The sequence below is a fragment of the Diuraphis noxia genome, unplaced genomic scaffold (assembly GCF_037042655.1).
Source record: "Diuraphis noxia isolate RWA-SAM2 unplaced genomic scaffold, SU_Dnox_SAM2 contig0002, whole genome shotgun sequence".
Taxonomy (NCBI): Eukaryota; Metazoa; Arthropoda; class Insecta; order Hemiptera; family Aphididae; genus Diuraphis; species Diuraphis noxia.
The window spans coordinates 25,921,470-25,945,369 of NW_028301712.1; the positions used below are offsets into that span (position 1 = coordinate 25,921,470).

A 23,900-nucleotide genomic window follows, 5' to 3' on the forward strand; every position below is an offset into this window, starting at 1 on the left:
TTGTTATTTACTATTTTCAATTTCAATCACTATTTAGTATTTACATATTACTGATTCACCGCTTTTGCCTTATCATATACCTACTTGATTTATCATTTTTCTTATCACATTGTGAAGTTTGATTAAAATTGTTTAAAATAAAATTTAATTTTTTACTTAATTTCTTAAATTATTATTTTGCGAAGTGTGATTATATACGACTATAGTCTATAATTATGCATTATAATATTATTATAATACGGCTTTTTATATACGAGTTATGCACTAATTAGTTAATTTTTTTTTTAATCAAAAGAATATTTACAATCTATGCTACAGGCGCTATAGCCTACTAGTCATAATAAGTAAATTTGAACAGCGCTGTAAAGTATTTGAGTAAATGAATTAAAATATTTTTATAATATTTAAAATACTTTTTAGTTTAAACATTTGGAGGAAAGTATTTTAAATACTGTCTTATTCGTATTTGTATTTGAAAATCAAATTCTTTATACAAATATTACAAATACTTTTGAAAATTCAAACACGAATTATTCGTCAATTGTCAGATGTATATTATATATATTTATTTTATTAACTTCTATTTTATATAACTATAATACCTAGCTCAACAATTATACAAAAATAGCAATTATTTAACTATTTTTATTATTTTATTATTATAGTATTTAATTTATAATATTTTTTTATTCATTAATTTTGAGAAGCCCGGTTTCCTATTTTCGATGTCTGGTTCCCCGGGTTCATTTGTGTATGTGATTATTACAAAATTTTAACATTTCATAATCAAATGTTTACTTAATAATTAAAGAATTATAATATAACAAGTTTTATTTATTTTAATTTTTCAGTGTACCTACATTTAAGAAAATGGTACAAATATTAATTTTAATTATGCCTAATTGAATATAACATGATAATTTTAAATTAGTTATTACAAAATTTAAATATTAATTAATTAAATAAATAATATCAATTTTGCGAACTGACATGTAGAAAATAAAAATAAAAAAAGTATTTGAAAAATATTTTAAATACTTTCTGAATGAATATATTTGTATCTGTATTTAAATACAATTTCAATAGTATCTTTTACAAGACTACATTTGAACAACAATAAATAATTTTACAATTTGAAACACATTATGAGGGATCGTATCCAGTGATAGAATCCATTGTTAATTTTTACTATTTTTTCAAATTTAAATTATGTTAATTAAATTAAATGGTTTGTTAACCGTCAACCATTTAATAAATCACATCATCACGACACTATTTTCTCTTAAGAGGGCACAACATCCGTATTTGTTGTCTCAGTCTTACAAACGCTTAACATGGCAAATTTACGTTCAGCAGTCATGAACATTTTTATCTTACGATTTGTTATACGTGCATAATTCACTTAAAAGCTGAATTATCGTAAAAATACTTCCAACAAAACACAGATAATGTTCTTACCATTATGTTTCAATAGGTTATAGGTCTATTCCTCTAATTTTTAAACCAAAGGACTAAGGAGTAAAACGTGAACTGCTTGAGCGTAAATTTGCTATGTTACGCGTTTGTAAGATTGAGACAACAAATGGTGTTGCACCTTCTTAAGACGGTGGGGGAGGGGATTATTTAGAAGCAAATTGGATGCGAAATCAGCAATTAAAGGCTAAAAATGAGACTGTAATTTAGAGTGAATTTTTTTATAATATTTTATGGCTAATTGATTTACTGTTTCTATTTTGAAGTCATCAACTTATTATTTATACCTACTCATTTGAATTCACTTATACTGAGTTATACAGTTGTTAAACCTATATTATATAATTTCATTGATTATTCAATAACAGTTTAGAAATAATTTATAATTTATTGATAAGTACCTACATAACTACATAAGTCATAAGTTTGTACCAATTTCCAGTGCTGGCGCTATAATTCACGACTTCATGAGGTGCCGAGGCCCTGTGCAATTTATAAAAACGAGCGACGAGCCCCCCTACCTTTCGTACAAGTGACAATAAAAAATAATTGTTACAATGTTATTCTCACCAACCCTTCAAATTTCAACTATTATCCTATCTGTCTATATTTTCACCACGCGGCGTGTGTCTAAAAACGTCATGATAATAATATGAAAAAAATTAAACACCAATAAAAAATCGCAAGGCCTTGTGCTGTTGCACTTCGTGCCAGGCATGTAGTCAGAAAATATTCACTAGGTGGCCAATGATGTTAGGTGGGCTCCCTTCTTCCCGACATTTTTATATTATAAAAAGGTAGTTTTAAACATATCATTGCGACATTACTACAAATATATAAGTATATAACTTAATAATACCATATTTTATCATTTAGCCAATGACTAATAATAAATGTAATAAAAAAATAATATTTAGTGTTATCAATATTTAGAAGTTATGGAGAAATACAACATTCCACCCAACTTGTATGGAGCTCTGGGACCAAGCAACGAGACCACATCGAACATGATAGCCTTTCTCAAAGGATCGGATTTATACAACAAAATTTAAACGTATTGTTAAAAAAAAAAAAATTGTAACATTAACTTAAATAGTAACCATATGTAGTTAGCATCATATAAACATTGTAATACCCTTAACATTGTATCTTAACAAAAACTAATAACCTTTATTGTTGATGTTTTTTTAGTTCAATAAGATACAATTAAAAGCTATTATATAATAATAGGCCCCACTGAATGCTTTTGGTGGGCCGGCCAAAGGCTGGACACATTTTAGGTCTAGTCTTAATTTTTAATACTTTTTAAAAGTATTGCAAGGGGAAACCACGACATACGATTAATCTTTAAAATATAATGAATTTTAATCCCCTCCACCCCCCAATGAAAATTACTTTCCACGCCATTGTTATAGTATACTTCTATATTTGAAATTAATACATTAATATAATAGTACATTACTAGTATAATAGTTATTGTATTGATCGATTAAATATTTGAAATTTGAATAATACAAAAAAAGAACAAATTCCACAGACGCTATTTCAAATTATTCAATACGAGATCAATATTTCTTTTTTTCCAATTACTTTTTTCAATTTTCATAGGGCGACTTCCAACATATTTTCCTGAAATCGTAAACCATATTCTTAAATATATAATTAACTTAACTTATTCATAAAAACGACAGAGCCATAATAATATATTTCTAGTTTACTAAATACTTAATTAAATAATTGTATGTACAATTTTTAAACAATCTATAAACTACAACTAAATATCAGTGGTGTATATAGGAATTTATTTCGGGGGTTGAACTCCGCTCCCACCCCTCCCCAAATATACCACTGGTAATTATAAGTTTATACTTTACCCATAATATAGTGGGTGGCTAGCGAATGAATGGTTAGGATTTTGAGGTTAATGTGACTGAAGAGATTTATAAAGGCAATTCACTTGAAATTATTGGAACAATTTGATGTTTGAAGTTTTATGGCTGAATTCCATAAGTCATAGATGGGTGGATAATTTATTTATACTCGTAGATTAAGTGTTTGATATTGAATAGAAAATTTAGTTTGAGGAAGTATTTATAAGTTTATGGAGTTAAATGCTGAAAAGTGAAAAGTTATCTCTTAGTTTTTACATGAGTGGCCCGTGTAAATTTGTTGTTTTAGTGGACTCTGAGACATCGAGTGATTTTTTTTGAGAAAATCATGTCGCTATGGTTGAGCAGAGACCTGAACTTAATTATGATATTAAATGTTTATATAATTATAATTATATGACATAATACTTCATTGAAATACAAATAATATAACTATAGATGAGTATAATATATTTGTACCATTTATTTAGGTGTTTATCGCACTTATTGGTATTATACAAAAATGCCCAAGGAAAAAATTTCCACGGTGAAAATGTCCGAAACCGAGAATATCCTTGGTAACAATGTCCGAAATCAAGAATGTTCGAGGTGGAAATATCTCAAACCAAGAATGTCCATGGTAAAATTTTCCAAAATTGAAAAATTGATTGATCGTTATATAATAAATGGGAACACCCTGTACCACATTAGTTAACTATGTCAAAAAAAACACCCTGTATGGCTATATATTTTCTATACTATAACATGTGAATATTTGAAGATATTTATAACTACCTACCTAATTTGTGATTAACATCGTGTAACGGTTATTACGATAAGATTATCGTGACAATTTTGTTACAACATATTATACGTAAGTAACATAATTAATAAATTTTTATTTTTTTTTTAAATACCTATTATTATAGTCAATGTTGTAAATGCGCATTTAGTTCTACTAGTATGTATAGGTATATTATGTACAATATTATATTTAACCTGTACATATATTATCCTATTTTTGATTTAAATTAAAAAAAGTATGTGAGGGGTACAACAATAATAAAAAAAGTATTGACAACTTTTTAAAATATTTATCATTGACGTTTATAAATTTTAATTAGGTAATATGTGTTTGTGTAAATTATATGATTTTTTTTTCACAATTTCACCATGGATAAATTTGTTTTTGGACAATTTTACCAAAGACATTTTTTTCCGGACATTTATACCTAGATTCATCGCACTTATCGCTATCAGTGGTGATTGATATGATTTCGTCATTTGAGGGGAGGAAGTGTAGCTGATTTTTTAACACACATTATTTGATCATAAATCATTTATGTTCTGTTACTCTGTTTTATATAATATATTAATGTTGAAAAAAGGTTAATAGAATCCCCCCCCCCCATTAACTTTTTCCCCTTTGACCACTTCTGGTACTTACATATACACAAAGTATTGATAGTATATTTTATATGTGGAGACACTGCTATATACATATTATGTTTAATTTTATACCTACCTATTTTATTTTATATTCAATTTTTATATTACCTTGTAATTCTTTGATAGCTCTTAAATAGTCCACAGAATTTCCAAATGATACGAATCCGTAACAACCTCGTGACATGCTTGTCTCACGATTTTTTACTACATGAGCTTTGACGAATGAAGGATACTGCATAAATGGCATACTCAACATACGATCATTAACCTCTCTTCCCAAATTTCCCACGAATAGACGAAAATCATCTGTTTGATAATTTTATATTATATCCTGCTTATCAGCGTAGACATAAACAAATATTTTACAAATATTTACATAATTACATATTATCATACCTTCTTGGTTACTAATGTATAGTGATTTATTTTTATTTGCTACAAATAGAATAGTAGGTAACAACAAACACATACAAAATATTTGCTTATGTATTTGATGAATGATGGTTAGCTTAAAATAAATAATAATGAACTATAGTAGAGATCAATTGAAATTTATATACGTATTTATATAAGTTCAATGCTTCCTAAATATGTTCATTATTTAGCATTTATGGAACTATATATTCTTACAAGCCCAACAAAAAATAATAAGCAAATAAGTAATTATTTGTACATGAATACACGATGAACGCCGTTGTTCACATTCACACATCTTTTAGTTAAAATAAGTTAAATACTTAAACAATAATCATTATTATTAGTTTAATATAGGTACCTACAAATTAAAAAATTGAGTAAAATTATGCTCACCATTTGACCATTGTTCCAAAGTTGGATCGTACCAAACCTTTCCAGCCGCTCTACGATAGAATTGTTTTTGTTTAGTACTGAATAATTTGGAAGACGATGATGCACATCCAGCCGCTGCAATTGCTATGTGTGCTTTGCTATTTAGTCCACTTTTATCTATCAAAGACTTAGTTTTTGTCCTAAACATTGTTATAATAGGTATATACTTGTAAATATTGATGAACAATATTATGGGTGTTTACTGTTTAAATTTGCTTAACAATTTAAAATTTTTTAAAATTAAATATGTGATATAAATAGCCAATAGGTACCATTGTCTAGATACTTATATTGTCTTACTTAGAAATTAAAGTAGATGCGCTTTGATCCTGTAACAGTGAATTGATTTCTTTAGATAATGCAATATCCGAGGAAGATTGTTTGAAATTATGACCATGAATTTTCATTTTTTTAAAACGATTTTTAGTTTTATTATCATCATTGACATTATTATTTATGCCAATATCTTGTTCAAATCTAAATGAACATTTCAAATTTAATACATATTATACGATTATACCTCAAATGATAATAATAAGTAAATTTTTCGATGGAAAAATGAATATTAACAAAGTTGTGCTTGCAGTAAATATAATATATTGTGTGGCTGTGAGGGAACTCCTCACGGAATTTCAATTTAAATTACAATTATTGTCGAATCTGCCTTGCCAGGAGTGTAAAAACCCTATTTGATCAAAATGAACACTTAAAACTTATTAGTTAAGTGTCACTTATTCGTTATTAATTTATTATATATTGATATTCATTAATATAGGATGCTAGATTGCATATGCTACCGACCATGTGTTTGTTGTCTTCATCTTACACGCTTACGACATGAAAAAATTTCGTTTGATAGTTTCAATAGTATGTAGTTTAGTTATTAGTTTTAATATTAGACTTATTAGAGTAAATTGATATAAAATCAAATCTTTAGGTAAGAATATTATCCGTGCTTAAGCGACGGTGATTTTTTGATATTTTCATTTTAAAGTAAGATATGGGTATGTGAAATATCAAAAATTAAAAATTAACAACATATACTATGGAAAGTGGTGAACAAAAGTTTTCTATTTTGTACGTAAGTTACGTTTAACACGAAAAAAACAATTATTGCTTCGAGTTTTTGAAAACAACATTCGTAAAACTTATAGACAAGTTTAAAAATATAAAATTATTTTATTTTACCCATATGTAGAATATGTAGATATATAGACTAAAGTAGAGACTAAAGACTTAAAGTAGAAATTACTTGTTCATTTCTTCTTCCATTCGTTTCATTTTCTTAAAATAATTATCCATGATTTGATAAGTATGATCGACAAAAACAATTTTAGGTACTTACCTATCTACTTAACGAAAATTTTACGTTAGAATAACAATGGCTTTAACAAGATATGTTTAGACAACTCTACGAGCAAGTATATAATATGTCTACGAGTTTTACAAATTTCATTAAATATTCGTTATTCAGTGATAATGTAACGCGAAATTAATAATCATTTAACATAGAGGTACATGATGGTTAAATTATATTTTAATATTATATCCACACAGGCTTAACTATAGTTGGTACCAACCAATTCTATACCACGATTGAAGAATAAACATAACCATAGTAATTGTTAAGGGAATACACTAATTAATGTTTTCACAAAAACGGGCAATGCCGATAGATTCATAGCAATCAGCATATTTATTATTATTATTCGACATTCGTCAATAATTCAAAAATCGCACACATTTGATTGACAGTTAAACATTTATTGATATTAAATAAATTGTCGTGAAAATAATTTTATGCATATGATTTTATAACTTTAATAATAACTACAAATTATGTTATTTATAAATTTATAATTGATCTTGGAACAAATGCACTATGCAGTTTAGTTCCTCCTCGTCATTTTCATTTTTTTTTCATCGAAACTTATGTAAATCGTCGAGTTAATAACGATGGTGCAATCAGAATGTATCACTCAGACTTAGTTTCGAAGTTATGGAAGTAAGCAATGTCACGGTTTTCACTCATAACAAATACGCTATAATTTACCACGCTTTTAATACATTTTTTTTTCTATTTTGGTACTTACGTATTCTATAACCTTTTTAAAATGATGGTTTTTGAAATTTACAAAGAGAGCAAGTTAGAGTAGGTATATGATAAGTCAGAGGTATTCAAACTTTTTTATCCCACGGCACCTTTGGTTGTTAACAATATTTTGACGGCAGAAAACTTTGCGGAATCGATGTATAAAAGTATACGGTTTTGAACGTTGACCATTTTTTTTTACTGTGTGGTTAGGACGACCACTGCTATTTTGAGTGTTTTGAATCATACGCCAAAAAAGGTTTTTTTTTATTTATTAATTATTTTGTGTCAATACACCAAGTATTTTTACAATGTCATAAATTTACAATTTTGATTATGTGTTTACATAGTATTTACAATTTTTAATTTTCAATATTTTACAAAACCAAAAAAGGTAAAACGTTGTCATTGTTATCAAACAAATTGCAATCCATAAGATGATGCCACAATCACGTCATGACATGACGTTATCTCTTTCTTAGCAAATATTTTGTGTACCTTCAAGTTTGTTTAGTAACATTTATATTTTAATAATATAGTAAATTAAAACTTTAAAGTATAAACATCATTTGGGTTTTCCCAAAGTTATTTACTATTTCATAATTTTTGAGTAACTTTTGACTTTTGAGTATATAAAATATTTAAAAAATAAATAGGTATTACTGTAAAACACATAGTTAATATTCTTATATTTAAGTAGGTAATAGGTAATGGGAAGGAAGAAAAGTAAAAATTACACCAAGTTTTTACTGCAGTATTCGTAAATAAATAATATAAATAATATACCTACTTATTATTATTAATGGAAAAATTTCGACTGGTTCGACTCGAAGCCCCCCCCCCCCTGGCTACACCTCTGATCGGAACTCAAGAACACAAATTTTATATGTTATACCTTCGTTTGTATGTTAGTTGAGACTATACATACAGATGTGGTGTCCTTTTAAGAATCAAAAATGCGACATAATATATTATTTTCCTATTTGTAAGAGAAGTAAGGGTGGAAGGAGTGCTATGTCATTCTTCACTGATGCTGAAGCCTGAAAGCGTCATGTGGTAAAGTATACTAAAATTGAGAATCGAGTACGAACTCTCTGACTTGTTCATTTCGGATGAACCGAAATAAATAATCGGTTTCATTGTATAAATAATATGTACCTATATCGATTATCATTCTCAAAGATAAGGATAACGTAGCTCATCGACTGCAAACAGTTTTAGATATTATTTTATCAGCCGTTTGGTAATACCCTACATTTTGTATGTACACATTATACATGACTGTATCATGAAGTCAACCACTAACCAATAGTGAGATCGAAGAATAAAATTGATATCGGCAATTATATTATAACATTGTATGCCTGCATACTCATAATATTTTATACCGTATCGACTACGGAGGTGCTGGGACCGTTGTCACACGAAATCTCATGAGACGAGTTATAATCATAATACTTACAGAACATAACGCTGCGATACATATTTTAATCACGATATCGATCGATTATTCAAACAAATTATTTTAATAATATATCAAATCGTTTGTGAAGCAAATATTATAATTCTATTGATGTTGGTATAGCATGGATCGAGTGTTCAATGTAAGTACTAACTTAAATAGTTAAACTTAAATTTGTAGACGTACACTGCAACTACGTACCTACTCTTGCATGATCCGTTGTATGAGCGATTTAATTACATTTTTATCTATAAATCACTCGTTTATCTGCATTAAGCCGCTAATCATTTTAACTTTACATATAAGCTAGACGCTTTTCCTAAAAACTAATTTTTTTACATAAATTATAGTTTTCTATTCTAGCAATTATTTTATTCTGAATAATAACTACTTTAGTTCATATCGAAGATATTTATAAAATAATAAACTCGACAACTTTATGAAACTGTAGTTATATGATATTATTTGTAGTATTTTGATAATAACATATTAACAACTTAAAATCTGTCATTTTTAATTGAATATTTGAATGTATTATGATGAATATTTATCAAAGTTAATAAGGTATATAATATTATACATAATATATTTATTTATTATATTTATTAGTAATATTATGCATTCGAGGCAAGGAACTCGTAGACCGTAGTATTTGCGCAAATATATTTTTTAAATAAGTTAAAATCTTATTCTCTGATGCTATTTCATATACAATATTACACGAACATATTAATTGGGGCCAATTAAATCTTGAAGAATAAATGAAAATAATATACCTATAGGTAGTGTATACATTTTTAATTATTGATAATTTTGACTTAGGTCTTGGAATAACATAAACGTAAATCAAACAAATTCTAAAAATACTATAAGTATTCGTATTATAGGTACCAGTTCAAAATAAATTTATTATTTTAGAACCAAATGTTTTTCAAGTGTTTGTTATATAAATCCGGAGTACCATTCATCGTTAATGCTCGACCAAAAATAATGTTGATAATTCAATATTTTGGGGGTGGGAAATGCTTTGAAAATTCCACAATTATTTACTGATTATTAATAATGAAAATGAATATAATTCTTATTATAATAAATATTGTGTATTTACGACGGTCGAAATCGTTTTTGTTCGAAGCATTTGCGGTACGTCCGGTGTCCAACATGTTCCCGCGTCTTCTGTTGCACCAAACACCGGGTGGAACACGAGCGGCGCGTACATGTCGCAGTTCCGGGAGGGCCGGTGATCAGACGCCGTTTCCGGTCGTCGCATGTTCTGCAGCATCCAGGAAAACAGCAGACGGTCCATGCCGGTGGTCACTCTTCCGGACGGAAGAGATTGCACGGCGTGTCTAGCATCTCGAACACGGCGCAGTCCATCGGTAGCGGCCTGCGATTGTTGGAGCAGCGTCATCACCGCCGGGTCGAGGAGCTGCGTCGTACCGAGGAGCTGCGCTGCACCGAGGAACTTCGTAGGACTGAGGAACAGCGCTGGACCGTGGAACAGCGTGCAGCGATGATAGAGATGTGCGCCAGGACCATACTCAAAGCTCGTCGGTCCAGCCTGACGACCATCAGGCACCTTCGCCCAGTGGCCGAGAGTAGTCCCGCGGTTCCGTTGCAGCAACCGTGTACGCCGCACGCCTCGTGTACGGACGTCGCACAGTCTGCGACCACGCCCGTCGAATGGTCGGTAGTCGTTTCGTCGGTGGGTAGCCCGCCAAGTTTTTACCAGACACCGATGCAGACACCAACGCAAAATTTCCAGGACACGCCATTGGAACAAAAGCTCTCTGACACGCCGTTACAAAAGCTCCCTGACATGCCGTTGCAAACACTCTCAACCACACCGTTGCAAACGCTCTCAGACACACCCGTCATCGGCAAACCACGGCGCAATGGCATAAGTGTTAAGCGGCCATCGACAGACGACGGTTCGACGCAAAAAGGTATGTAAGATCACTAAAATGTATTTTATTAAATCTCTTTTATCCGTAAAGGCATCACCGCAATCAATTTTTCTTAGTGCTACAAAAACGAAATTAAATCATTTTTTTCTGTTATATACGTTTTATATATTATTGTAATTAAAGACTATAGTTTAAACTTAGCTTTTATTAATTACATTAACCATACTAAATCTTAATAAAAACATTATTTGTAATTTTTTTATAATTATGAAAATTAAGGTATTTAAGGTATTTTATACAAAAATTGAGTTTATAGAAAATGTTTTATAAAAGAAAAAACAACTAAAAATCATTTTGAGAAAATGATGTAAAGAATTTGTGCTTTCCTATAATTTTCCTACATAATAAAAAATATAAGATATGAAAATATGAAACATATAATCATTTTGACATTTTATGATTAAAAATTAAAATCTAAGACATTTAAAATGTACAACAGGATTTTTCTGGTCGAACATGGCTCGTCGCTTCCGGTTGGCGCTGCGGCCCTCCAAACCCAAAGTCCACGAGAGTGACTACAGCCCATCGCCTTCCGAAACAGAAAACGTAAGCTATGCCATGGTCAATCCGTATGGGAACATAAAACCGAGGAAGCCAATTTGCAACAACGACACGTTGTCAACACCCGTCCATCCTAGGCCGTCGCTCGAGGCCATACGTAAAGCCCACGAAGAAGCGAGCAAGGCTTTTAATAGATTTATGACCGATTAAAAAATATTGCTTGGTAAGTGCTACAGACATACTTCACTTAGTGATAGGTATTTTTTATTGTACACTACTATATATATATATATTTTATCTATCGATTTTTATAAGCTTTTTTTATTTTAGTTTAAGACTGGAGGGGAGGGTTAATTAATGTTTTTATTTATAACTCTAACATATTACAATTATTGGATTTATTGTGTTTTTTTAGCTTTAGCTCACGATTTTAATATGTATTTTTTTTTTAACTGAAATGTACCAAGTATAATAACTGTGTATTTATTTATATAACTATATAAGAAAACCAAAATGTAAAAATTTGAAAATTATCTATACGTGTTTGGTTCTAATTAATCATTATTATGATGGACTTTCATATTGTGATATAAAATATAGATGTTTTAATAAAATATAATTCATAACATTATATTTTATTAGTTCCTAGTAATTATAATCAGATACACATTTAATTTCAGTCCTCACCCATGAATTCGTTATGACAAATATTAATTTATTCATAAGGTATAAATTTTACATCATAGAATAACAATAATTTTATATTAGTATTCTCAGTAACATATTAGTTATTATTGATAACTATCATGTATTCTAAATTTTTTTAAATTACTAACTACAGTGAAAATTCTCTATAACGAATGTGAAGGGACCATGTGATTTCTTTCGTTATTGAGAGTTTTCGTAATAGAGAGCAATTAAATATTAATAGGTTTTAAATCAAACCAACCATTATCAGTTAACTTAATGTTATTTACGTAATATAGAGTTTTTCATTGTATTTATTACTGTATTTTGAATTATTCTGTTTAGTGTGAAAATTCAAAATGTATAACATCAAATTTCAATATTAAATTATTTGTTATGTTTATTTAATTATTTTAATTTTATTTCATAAGACATGAATATTACATAATAATAGTATTTTGGGTTTCCTATAGTATGTTTAATAGTAGAGATTAAGAAATAAGAGATACATACTATTAAAATAATATAAAGGTAATATAATATTACAATAACGTGATATATAACATACCATTAAAATAATATATTAGTTTATTGATAATGGTTTAGGCTGATGATAGAAAAACTAAAACTTGAATTGGGCCAATGAAAGAGAACACGACATTAAAGAGCTGCGCAGTGGCGTCATGAGAGCCACTTTTAAGCATATAATGATAGGTACCTAATACAATTTTTTAGCAGTTTTGAGACAATTTTTTTTTGTTAAATGATAAAATCTGTTTGTGAAGGTACACAACAAAATATTGTTTCTTTTTTCGCATTGTCGAGTATACACTATACAGAATATATAATATAAATAAATTCTTTCAAAATTAAAGACTCAAAATCATAAAACTGTTAATAAATTTTTTTTTAATAAAACCCTCGTTGAGATTGATTAGCATATATGAACCTTTTTTTCCCCTTTTATATACCGGTAACGGGTGGGAAGTAGCATATATGAGCCTGTATATAAACGCTATACACACGCATTATACATCGTGATTCTTTTATCAAAGAACACTCATTATTTAAAAAAGTATTGACTTTTTTCAAAATATTTTTTTAAATAGTTTCAAGTTGTTAAAAAACCAACGTTTTTATTAAAAATATTATATTTTAAAATATTTTTATCCTTATCATTTTTTAATTTTTTTACTTTTTTGAATGACAACATAGAGTTTTAATTTCATATTCCAAAGCAGAATATTTTTCTAAGTTTTTGATTAAAAAAAAAAAAATCGAATTTAGGGCTAGTAGTTTATGAGTTATAACTTATAAGTATTTAAAGTTTAGATTGACAGAGTAGAGTGGTACGGGGTTACCCCATAAAATGTTTGTCCACTACTCCGCTTCTCTAACTTTAACATATAACTCATAAACTACTCGTCCTAAATTCGATTTTTATGAATCAAAATACTTAGAAAAATATTCTGCTTTGGAATATGAAATTAAAACTCTATGTTGTCATTCAAAAAATTAAAAAACTTAAAAAATGATAAGGACAAAAAAATATTTAAAAATATAATTTTTTAATAAAAACGTTGGTTTTTTACAACTTGTAACCATGTAAAAAAATTTTGAAAAAAGTAAATACTTTTTTAAATAATGAGTGCTCTTTGATAAAATAATCACCTTGTATGCTAGCTGTATAACCCGACTTCGTCCTGGAAAATATAAACAAAATGTATAAAATATAGCGCTATAGGTTCAGCTAGTATTTTTCAGTTTTAGTGCATCTATGTTATATACTTATACATACCTACAAGTACATATTTTTAGTAATGACTAACTCTTTACTCTAATGATTAAGTTCGATACTCGATAACGATTAATGATCACAAATAATGGCAATATTGAATATTCTCACTAAGAAAAAATAAATATTTTAAGTTACTTATATTATTTTTATATCTGTAAATTAAAACACAAAAGGAACGAATAATATTTCGTTATTTTTTCTTGAAAAAAAGGACTATTGTCTTGTTCCTCGTTATTTTTTAATAAAAAGGAACTCGTTTCAGGAATTCGAAATTTTGGAACTCGTTGCTGCCATACACTGATAAATTATATATACATATATTTTATCAATTCAAATGTAATACCACAGAATAGATTAAATTAAATTAAATAGATTAAACCTAACCTAACCTAACTTGCAGGTAATACCATCCATTATAATACCTAACCCATTTATTGTATCCTACTGTGCAGAAAGAGACATTCACTTATCTGCTTTTTTTTAGTTTGATTTAAATTATTTTGATGAATACATTTTATGTAATTCCATAGAATCGTACATAACATTTCAATGTTCTAAAAATTACTCAAGTAACCTTATTTATCGCGTATATGCTTTATTTGCTTACTTCCAATAACCTAATGTTTACTGATTGATAGTACAGAATATAGACTATATCATTATATGTAATTAGTACTAAGCAGTAAGTGCCTAGAATTTATTTTATAAATATTTAAAATTAATTTATTTTATAAATATTTAGGCTATTATCTACAGGTATAACTAATATGACATGTCTCATGTTATGTCTACATTAAAAAATTAAGCAACTAGAATAAGTAATAATAATACAATTTGATGAAGACATTTGAAAGCTTAATTGATTTGTTCAGATTTTTAATACGTGTTTTATGTTTGCCTTAAAGAGTTAGTAAAATACATACTGTCGTCTGTTGCTAAGCCGTTATCCGGTGTCAAAATATAGCGCGCGTACGTTTATGCTATTGCATTGAAACAAACATTTTATTAAGGTTAGAATAAAATTTAATATACAGCTATTCCTATGTAGCTTAAAGTGGAATATTATCAGTGGCGAATTACCTATATTGGACTGTGTGGCCGTGTGGGTGGTGGAGAATAGTAGCACGATGTATGATAATATATTTTGTAATCACGATTTAAAAATTTCTTTGAGAGATTGTCCGAGATTATTTAATGTTTTAAAACAGGCAAATTGTCAAACGATGAATGTGGTCCGGAAATGCATGTTGAGAAAAACCTCCAAAATGCAAGATTGGTTCGTACAATATTTATTATGTAGTCGATAAAAATAAAAAAACGACTTAATATTACCTGTTGGTTCTTATTTTGTTCTAGATCATATTATAGTATTAAATATAATTTTACAATTTCTCGTTGAATCGATACATCGGTCCTATATTTTGCAAACTTTAATTTTAAATGGATGACGTTAGTGTTATAGTAAGTATTGTTTTTATACCATAATGTAACAATTATTGGCTAAAAATTTTTAATTTTACATAGTAGGTTATAAAATAAATATTACGGGTTAAATAAAATATTTTTTCATTGCTATAGGTACTTATTAATTCCTTAATAATTCTATGAGCAATTTTATAATAAATAAAAACATTTATTTATTTTATATGTCCGCCTATAATTTAATAGATATATAGGATTTATGGGTTTCAATAATTTATGTTTTTATTAAAATGTAAATCAACATTATTTTGTTTAATTAATCATGAAAAATATAATATTATGAATCATATTGATAATTTTTGTTATTTATTTAAAATATTTTTAATTGATATTTTTTTAACATTCAGTTTAAGCATAATATAATATAATATTATATTATATTATCTTCACCTCGGATATTTAATTTATAAGTATGAGCGATTAACAACAATTTTAATATTTTTCCGATGCAGCGATGAGGTTTAAATAAGGAATAATTTTTTTAAATTTATTTATTTATTATTTAAGTTTGTGAAAGATTAGTGATGAGTTTAGATGTTTGGAAATAGATTTTGAGGGATGGCCTGGGCCCTAGGGTTTTAGTTTAATTCTAAAACTGAATTTTGAGCTGTAGTTTTCTGCTTGTATTTTTGCTCGGATTTATATTCTTTTGAAGAAATTGGTTATTTCAAATAGTTTAATATATTTTTGTAATTTTCTGTGTGGTTTCCTAGGTATTCTACATACTTTATGGTATTTTTTTTACGATTTTTTGGACGTAAAATTGTGGCATTTAGTAGAATTTTGTACGTCTATAATCCAGGTAGTGTATGAACTACTGGGAGGGGAGGGGTATTTGACTTTGTGATCTAGATATATATCTTCGTATTTTTGTATGGGAAAATGAATTTATATTTTAAAGACGCTTTTATTAGTTAATGGTAAATAAAACACAGAAAAATAACGATACCACTGTACCAGGACTTTTGTTTGGCTAGGTATGTAAGACTGATCATTATTTTTCTGCGGTGGTTTAAAAAAAAAAATAATATCGGTATTTGTTTCCATGTAACATCATTATGCTTGATATTGAAAATTATTACAATCCATCATAGAATTTAAAAGTGTACTGAAATATTCAACAATCGTTAATATTGTAGAGTCAAGACCCAAGGGCCTAGTTTTGATTAATATTTATTATCGTGTTAGTCGAATTTATATTACAAATTAGAAGGACATATTCATTGAGCCATACAAATTCATAGATGAATTTTTTTAAACTACACAAAACGTTCTAGAGAAGGTCCTCCCTCAATGGTTGGAAAACGTTGTTGAATGTGCAACATTTGACACCTTTTCGCGACAGAAAAGAAGAGTAAGTTATTGATGAAGTGACGTTTTAAGTGATTTTAAAGTGAGAATTATTAAATTGTGAAAATATATTTTAATGTTTTAGTATTAAGAGTTATAATTTTCAAAGTGGATCAAAGCTATGATATAAACATCATAGCATTAAATATGATGATTTTTTCAGATATTGAGCAATAACATGATGGATGAAATCAAAAACACCAAAGTTTCAATTAACGTGGTACCTATAACTGATAATGATAAACAAGTTGTGATGAATTCCTTAAAACAGTATTTTTTCCGCGATGAACCTTTATGTGCAAGTTTAGGGTTAATGGAAGAGAAAGAATCAGTAGTACAACTTGAAAATTTCTGCGCTGATTTATTACAAAGTGGTAAGTTGATAAATTTTAATTGCAAATGATACCTACATACAATCCATATTTAGTAGGTACATGTAGTAAGTTTATATTAGAATACGATCAGAATATTGTTGTATACATATATATACCTAAAATAGTAAAATGTAATGTATTTATATGTGTTACGCGATGTAAGATAAAAAAAAGGTTAAAATACTTTATCTAATAAATGTATTTTTGACATAGTTGGCTTAAAATATTCGTCACCAGAAAATTCACTGTATCTTATCGTACCTGTTTTTGTGCAACGAATTTTGTTGTTAAAATTACAACTTATTTTTAAATTTATCACACACAAAAAAAAAACTGATAACGCTTTAAATTCATGAGATCTTGAGTGGAGGACTTTATTATATTAATTATCAGTAATATATATAAATTTTAAATGTTAAAAATACAAAATGTGAAACTTATTAACACTTAAAAATACATAGGTATAAGTATATAATAATTTACTTGATTATTAAATTAAGTATTATAATAAGAGAATATTATATTTAAAAAAAATGTATTATTGAAAAATGTAGGCGTTATTGTGATGGCATCGAAGGTACATGTTTATTAATTTAGTTTATTTATTAGGGTGAACATATTTAAAAAAATATAATACAGGACAAAAATATATAATAATATAATGATATAATAAGTATTTATTATTATTATTTTTGAATTTTAATTGGATATATTTATTATAATATTATATAGTAAATATATTATTGTACGCAGGGCCGGCGGAAGGCAGTGGGCACTGAACGGCAATTTTTTTGGAATTTTTGCATCTACAAAATTATTTATTATTTCATCAGTGTTATGAAATTGGAAAACATCTTTAATTTCTTGTTTCATAACGGTTCATGGACTTATATAATATTTTTAATTCTGATTTTAGGTATTCTATGTCACCTAAATAAGCTTTTGCAAAAGGAAATTGTCATATGTTAAAAATTTTATTGATTCTGGATACTTATACCGCTTATTATATCAGAAAATCATAGAATATCTTATCTAACTCATTTGTTATTTAAATTCTTATTTTGTTCAAAATACAATATAATATTCCCTATCTAAATTCGTTTTATTCTATTGGCATTTTTTTTTCCATAGTGTTATTTTCATAAACCAATTTTTTCATGTTTATAACACCGTTTTCCTAACTTGTAACTCTATCTCCTTTGCTCAATGTTGGCTGACTGTTTCTTTCTCTAAGCGCAGTCCATTAGTTTATACTGTTTATAGGTCTATAATGATAAATTGGTAGGTATAGTGGCTAATAACTAATATCGAATACGATACTATCTTAAAAAATTCTTAATACGTTCTATTCGTTCTAATTAAAACTAATAAATTATTAATACAAGTAGGACTGTAGAAGTATTATTTATTCTAGGAATATTATCAATAATTATCATATTATAATATAATTTAGAAGGATTTATATTGTTAATGTTAAATTACAAACAGTGAACAAAATACAAATACCATTATTTAATATTTTTTGCTTATGAAAAATGACTATATTATTATGTCTAAGGTCAGGTAGGGCCACTGGTAGAGTCAGGCATTTTCAGGTAGATCCATGACCCCACCTAGCCCGTCCCTGGCACGGCCACTATATTCATTTATGTCGTACTAAAAAATAGTAAAAAAATAATTTTTTCATAAATAAATTTCAAAAATTATAAATTAACAATAAGTAAAGCAAAAAACGGAGTTAATAGGGGGCAGACTTGAAATTACGGGACAAAAAACATCTTGAGAGAAGTTTGTTAGGACAACAGGACACAAAGCCGAAATAAAGGACAATCCTCTATAAAACAGGATGTATAATAATATATATTATGTATTTATTATAATATATAATATGACTATCACATCTTATTATATTTTTTTATTCGGTAACATGTATATTGAAAATTGATTATTGATATTCGTTTAAAATATGCTTATAATCAAAAATAAGTAAGGTTAAAATTTAAGTCTTAAAAATAGGAATGAAAGTCAAAAAGTAGACAAATAATAAAAATTAAATTAAAAATATGAACTTCTGTAATTTTTTTTTTGAATGAATGTTGTATCTATTGTAAATTTAAGTAATAATTTATATACTAACATGGATTAATATTATATAAACAAAACACGATTTATACTATTTAGGCGTATCGTTTATGGCAGTATCTGCAGAGACAGGGGAAATGGTGGGTGCCTCGTTGAATACCACAATATGCAGAGATAACGAAATAAAACAATTCGGCGACGAGAACAATGATAAAAGTTCAAAGTTTAATGATATCATGGTTTTATTAGACAAAGCTGGACGAGATGTTGATGTGTTTGGGCATTATCCAAATATCAATCGTATAATGGAGTTAAAGATTATTACAGTAAATGAGGCATATAGAGGACAAGGCGTTTGCAAGGCCCTCATCAACAAGTCTAAGTATATTTAAAATATAATTTGTATATAATGGTAATATTAATTACTAAACAATTGATAGATACTTGATACTAAATCAATCGAAAAAGTGTCTCATTTTTAAGGAAAACCAAAAAATGATTATAGTTTTAAAGAAAAATAGACATGATCTTGACAATATTGAAACTATGAAGTGTATTAAATAAAATGAATATTTTTATAATTTAAACATTGAAATTGTTGAGAACATCAAACCCGTATGACGTGTTGTCACGTAAATACATTTTCGTTCACTAGTTTCAATAGTGTGCTTTTAATTTTGAAATCAGAGTGACAAAGCGAACTGACCAATACTGTTAAACTATTGGGCAAGGACATTTTTTGTGTTCGTTCTGCGGTTTTTTTACGGTATATTAATTTTCAAGTAAGTTATGAACATTTTAGATTTTCCGAGGAGCGATGAAAACGATTTGTGTTTTTCATATTTATTTTTATTTGTGTGTGTTTGTGTATACATTTTATACTTATTTACTTATTTTAAGATACAATTTGTATAAAATTACATATTTAAACTGTGAATAACAATTTTAGTCATGTTGTTGTATTTAAAAAATATTTTTAGTGGATAGGTACTCTATAATTTGTAGAGCAGATATATTACTATACTAAATATATATTATGAAATTTACAAATGCAATTTTTTTGACAAAAATTAATTTAACCATTTTAACTAAGTAATACATATTATAGTACCAATACCTATGATATAATAAAATAAATTACTTTATAAGTTTAAACTCAATAATATTATAAAATATATCTAGGTACTTATAGTAATATTTCAAACTAACTGTAGACTGTTTGCGCTCAGAATCGTTTTTTGTATACAATGATATTATATAATTTAATTCAAATTTAACACATTCATTAAAGTAACTCTCTAGACACTTATGATTGTACAGCCATAGTCGCCGCCAGGAATTTTGTCGGGGGGTGCATCGTGCATAGTATACTTTGATTTCTAAATAATGTTTAAATTATTTTAGTTAAATACGTAGAAATATTTTTTCAAATTATATGAATATACGAAGTTATTTTTGTTTTTTAGTCAGATACAAAGTTTTTAATAGATAATTAATCTTTTCAATACCATACATTTTTTTTTTAAGCCAGGGGGCAATTGTACCCGCTTGCACCCCCCTCGCGGCGCCCTTGTGTACAGCAGATCGTTACCCAGTTTTTTAAATATTAATAATTTACAAACTTGAAAATCAAAATATCATAATAAGCCGACGAGAGAATACAGATAATGTTTTACCTAAAATTTTGATGAATGGTAAATTAGTAACATAAAAACTAACAGGCAACAGCACAAAAGTGTTGAACAAAAATTTGGTATGTCGTACACTCGTAAGTACGTAAGACGTTAGACGGAGACAACATAGTATGCATGTGCGACGTCCTCTTAATTAAAACTATGCCAAGTGGCAAGTATAATGTAATTTGTTACAATTCACTCAAATTCGTGATATTTTATCCACTACTTAAGTAAAACGAATAATAAATATAAGAAAAACATTGGTAATTCAATAAAAAATAACAATAGATCCTATAATTTTTGTCTAAGTATCTATTTTTTCTTTATTGATGCTCCTCTTATAGTAAGCAAATTTTAATTTTCTTAATTACAATCAAAAAAAAAAAAACATCAGTAGTTTAACATCATAGTGTCATTCTTCATATGTATTTTACTCAGAATGTTTAAGTTAGATTATGTATAGACAACAACTCATTTTTACTTTCAATTAATGTTAATAAGTTCAAAAGTACCTAAAGTCATTGATCAAGATGGGAAAAGTCAGACAAATGCAAAATTCAGCCAATGGTGTATTTATGAAGGGTGTGATGGTGCAGGGGTACTAGACCACCTTTAAAGACAATACCATATGTATAGTTTCATACTTTGAAATAATATTATTTTTCAAGATCCAATCAGAAAAATTTTGAAAATTTGCTACTGGTCTCAGTCTCTGTTACCTTGTTAGTGGTAAGCGCCGTTATAAGTACGGCCTATGGGTTTTGACTTTTGTGGGCTTAAAGATTCAAATTATCGAAATATTATTTGAAAATATTTTTTGCTTATACATATATTGTAAATTTTAATTCGTAATATATGTTGGTTATAATTAAATAATCAATAATGCCTATTCCTCCACAGTCTCTATCAATAAAAACAAACAATTTTTTGAGTAGGTTCCTTCAGTGGCCTCAGTGATTAAGTTTAAAGTGTCAAAAAACAACTTAAATAAATCTATTTCTTTATTAAAAAAAAAAAAAAAATGATTTTCATGTATTAAATATAGATATGTATTATAGAACTATTGGTAATATTTTAATAACATTAATTTAATAATATGTTAATTTCTAGAGAGTTGGCATTGGAGTTAGGGTACCAAATGATTTACGTGGAATGCTCCAGTCATTTTACTGCAAAAGCTGTTGAAAGATTTGGATTTCAATGTATATATTCGTTGTCTTATTCAGATTATGTGAACAAGCAGAACGACGTCGTTTTCAAAACACAGCCTCCTCATAAATACTTCAAAATTCATGTATTACTTCTCTAAATTATTGTACCTATATTCTTTAACTTATTTACCAACTTCGGTACTATACTGGTAACAGGTCGAATCTAAAAAGAAGAAATGTAGATTATTAACAATTTATGTATATTATACAATATTTTATTATACCAGCATGGACGTAGAAAATTAAACAATATTAATATAAAATTATTAGAGTACATATTGTATATAGTACTTCGCTATCAAGCTTAAGAGGACGCCACACCCGCATGTGTTGTCTCCGTCTTACAAACGTATCACATAGCAAAATCTGTTTAGCGCGGGAAAACTTTTCTCCCTCAATATTTATAATAGAATTATTAGAATTTTCAAAATTTCACAACGCATAGGTAAGAACTTTATCTGTGTCATAGCGTCGTTATTTTTTTAATAACATAAATATAAATAAAGTTATAAGCTTAAAAAAATACATTTATTTTTTATTTTTTCATTAAATTACTAAAAATTATTGGTTTGTGCTATCAAAAAAATAATGACACTATGACACAGATAAAGTTTTTACCTATGCATTGTGAAATTTTGAAAATTCTATTATAAATATTGAGGGAGAAAAGTTGTCCCGCACTAAACAGATTTTGCTATAGTTATACGTTTGTAAGACGGAGACAACACATGCGGGTATGGTGTCCTCTTAATAAAATATATATATATATACCTAAATTTACAGTTATTATACAAGGAATGAATTGTCATATATTATTATTTTTTTTTTTAAATAATTAATTATTGTATTTTTAGAGAACACTGATCATTGCAACATAAAATAAACGTTGCATTCTGGGGTTGTCATACTTCGCCTATAGTTTTTAAATATAAGTGTCCTGATGTTCCTATTGATCTTACTACCTACTTAGTATACTTATAGTATTATATCTTACTATCAGACTTGTGTATAAAAACAAACAATTAGGTGATGGTTTCAATTTTAAATTAAATTATTTTGTCCCTTCACCACTAGTTTTTCACACAAAACGTCAGTGTCTTTTACAATAAGTAACTAGTAAATACCTAGTAAGTAAAAGTATTATTGTCCATTGACCATTGATAATGAATAATAAGTATTCAAATAATAGAGCCACGAGTTCGTGCAGGTAAAATGTATAATAATATTTAATTTATATTAGTATAAATAATTTTATATAGTTTACCGGATCTCTTCTTAGATGATATATAATATTTGTGCTTATACCTACCTTTTTTTTTCCTGTTTAACCGATAGCAGACGAGGCTCTATTTGGAAAGCACTACTCCTCTGCTGCCATCGTTTAATGATGTATACTATATTTAATTCGTGTTGATAGTTGATACCTATGGGCTCGCATAATTGTATTCGTAATAATATATTATTTTATGGTACCTATGACTTAGCTGTATGAAAGAATTAAATAAGTTTTGACTTTTCAAGTGACAGTCGACGTAAAATATTATTTGGAACGATTAGATTTTACCAACGCTGCAGATAC

At 27.7% G+C, this 23,900-nt stretch overlaps 3 protein-coding genes across 5 annotated transcripts; 2 read left to right on the top strand and 1 right to left on the bottom strand.

Moving 5' to 3' along the window:
* Window positions 1-2,964: 2,964 nt before the first annotated feature.
* LOC149058278 (RNA-binding protein 42-like) lies at window positions 2,965-6,084 on the bottom strand. The gene is made up of 4 exons (XM_089220224.1): window positions 5,940-6,084; window positions 5,601-5,779; window positions 4,899-5,096; window positions 2,965-3,102 (listed from the first exon to the last, which is right to left on the bottom strand). Exons 1-4 carry the CDS (start codon window positions 6,044-6,046, stop codon window positions 3,014-3,016), a joined length of 573 nt encoding a protein of 190 aa, XP_089076350.1. The 5' UTR covers window positions 6,047-6,084; the 3' UTR covers window positions 2,965-3,013.
* A 2,942-nt stretch (window positions 6,085-9,026) lies between these two features.
* LOC107161617 (uncharacterized) lies at window positions 9,027-12,292 on the top strand. Its single transcript, XM_015508100.2, has 3 exons — window positions 9,027-9,335; window positions 10,329-11,139; window positions 11,600-12,292. Exons 1-3 carry the CDS (start codon window positions 9,318-9,320, stop codon window positions 11,869-11,871), a joined length of 1,101 nt encoding a protein of 366 aa, XP_015363586.2. The 5' UTR covers window positions 9,027-9,317; the 3' UTR covers window positions 11,872-12,292.
* A 2,979-nt stretch (window positions 12,293-15,271) lies between these two features.
* On the top strand, window positions 15,272-23,228 carry LOC107161612 (arylalkylamine N-acetyltransferase 1-like). Of its 3 annotated transcripts, XM_015508092.2 has the most exons (5): window positions 15,272-15,422; window positions 15,503-15,607; window positions 17,142-17,352; window positions 19,534-19,816; window positions 22,221-23,228. In XM_015508092.2, the coding sequence occupies exons 2-5, from the start codon at window positions 15,587-15,589 to the stop codon at window positions 22,417-22,419; spliced, it is 714 nt and encodes a 237-aa protein (XP_015363578.1). In that variant the 5' UTR covers window positions 15,272-15,422; window positions 15,503-15,586; the 3' UTR covers window positions 22,420-23,228. The 3 variants fall into 3 exon arrangements, with proteins under 3 accessions (XP_015363578.1, XP_015363580.1, XP_015363579.1); XM_015508094.2 differs by lacking the exons at window positions 15,272-15,422; window positions 15,503-15,607 and adding an exon at window positions 16,824-16,982; XM_015508093.2 differs by lacking the exons at window positions 15,272-15,422; window positions 15,503-15,607 and adding an exon at window positions 16,877-17,021.
* The last annotated feature ends 672 nt before the right edge of the window (window positions 23,229-23,900 follow it).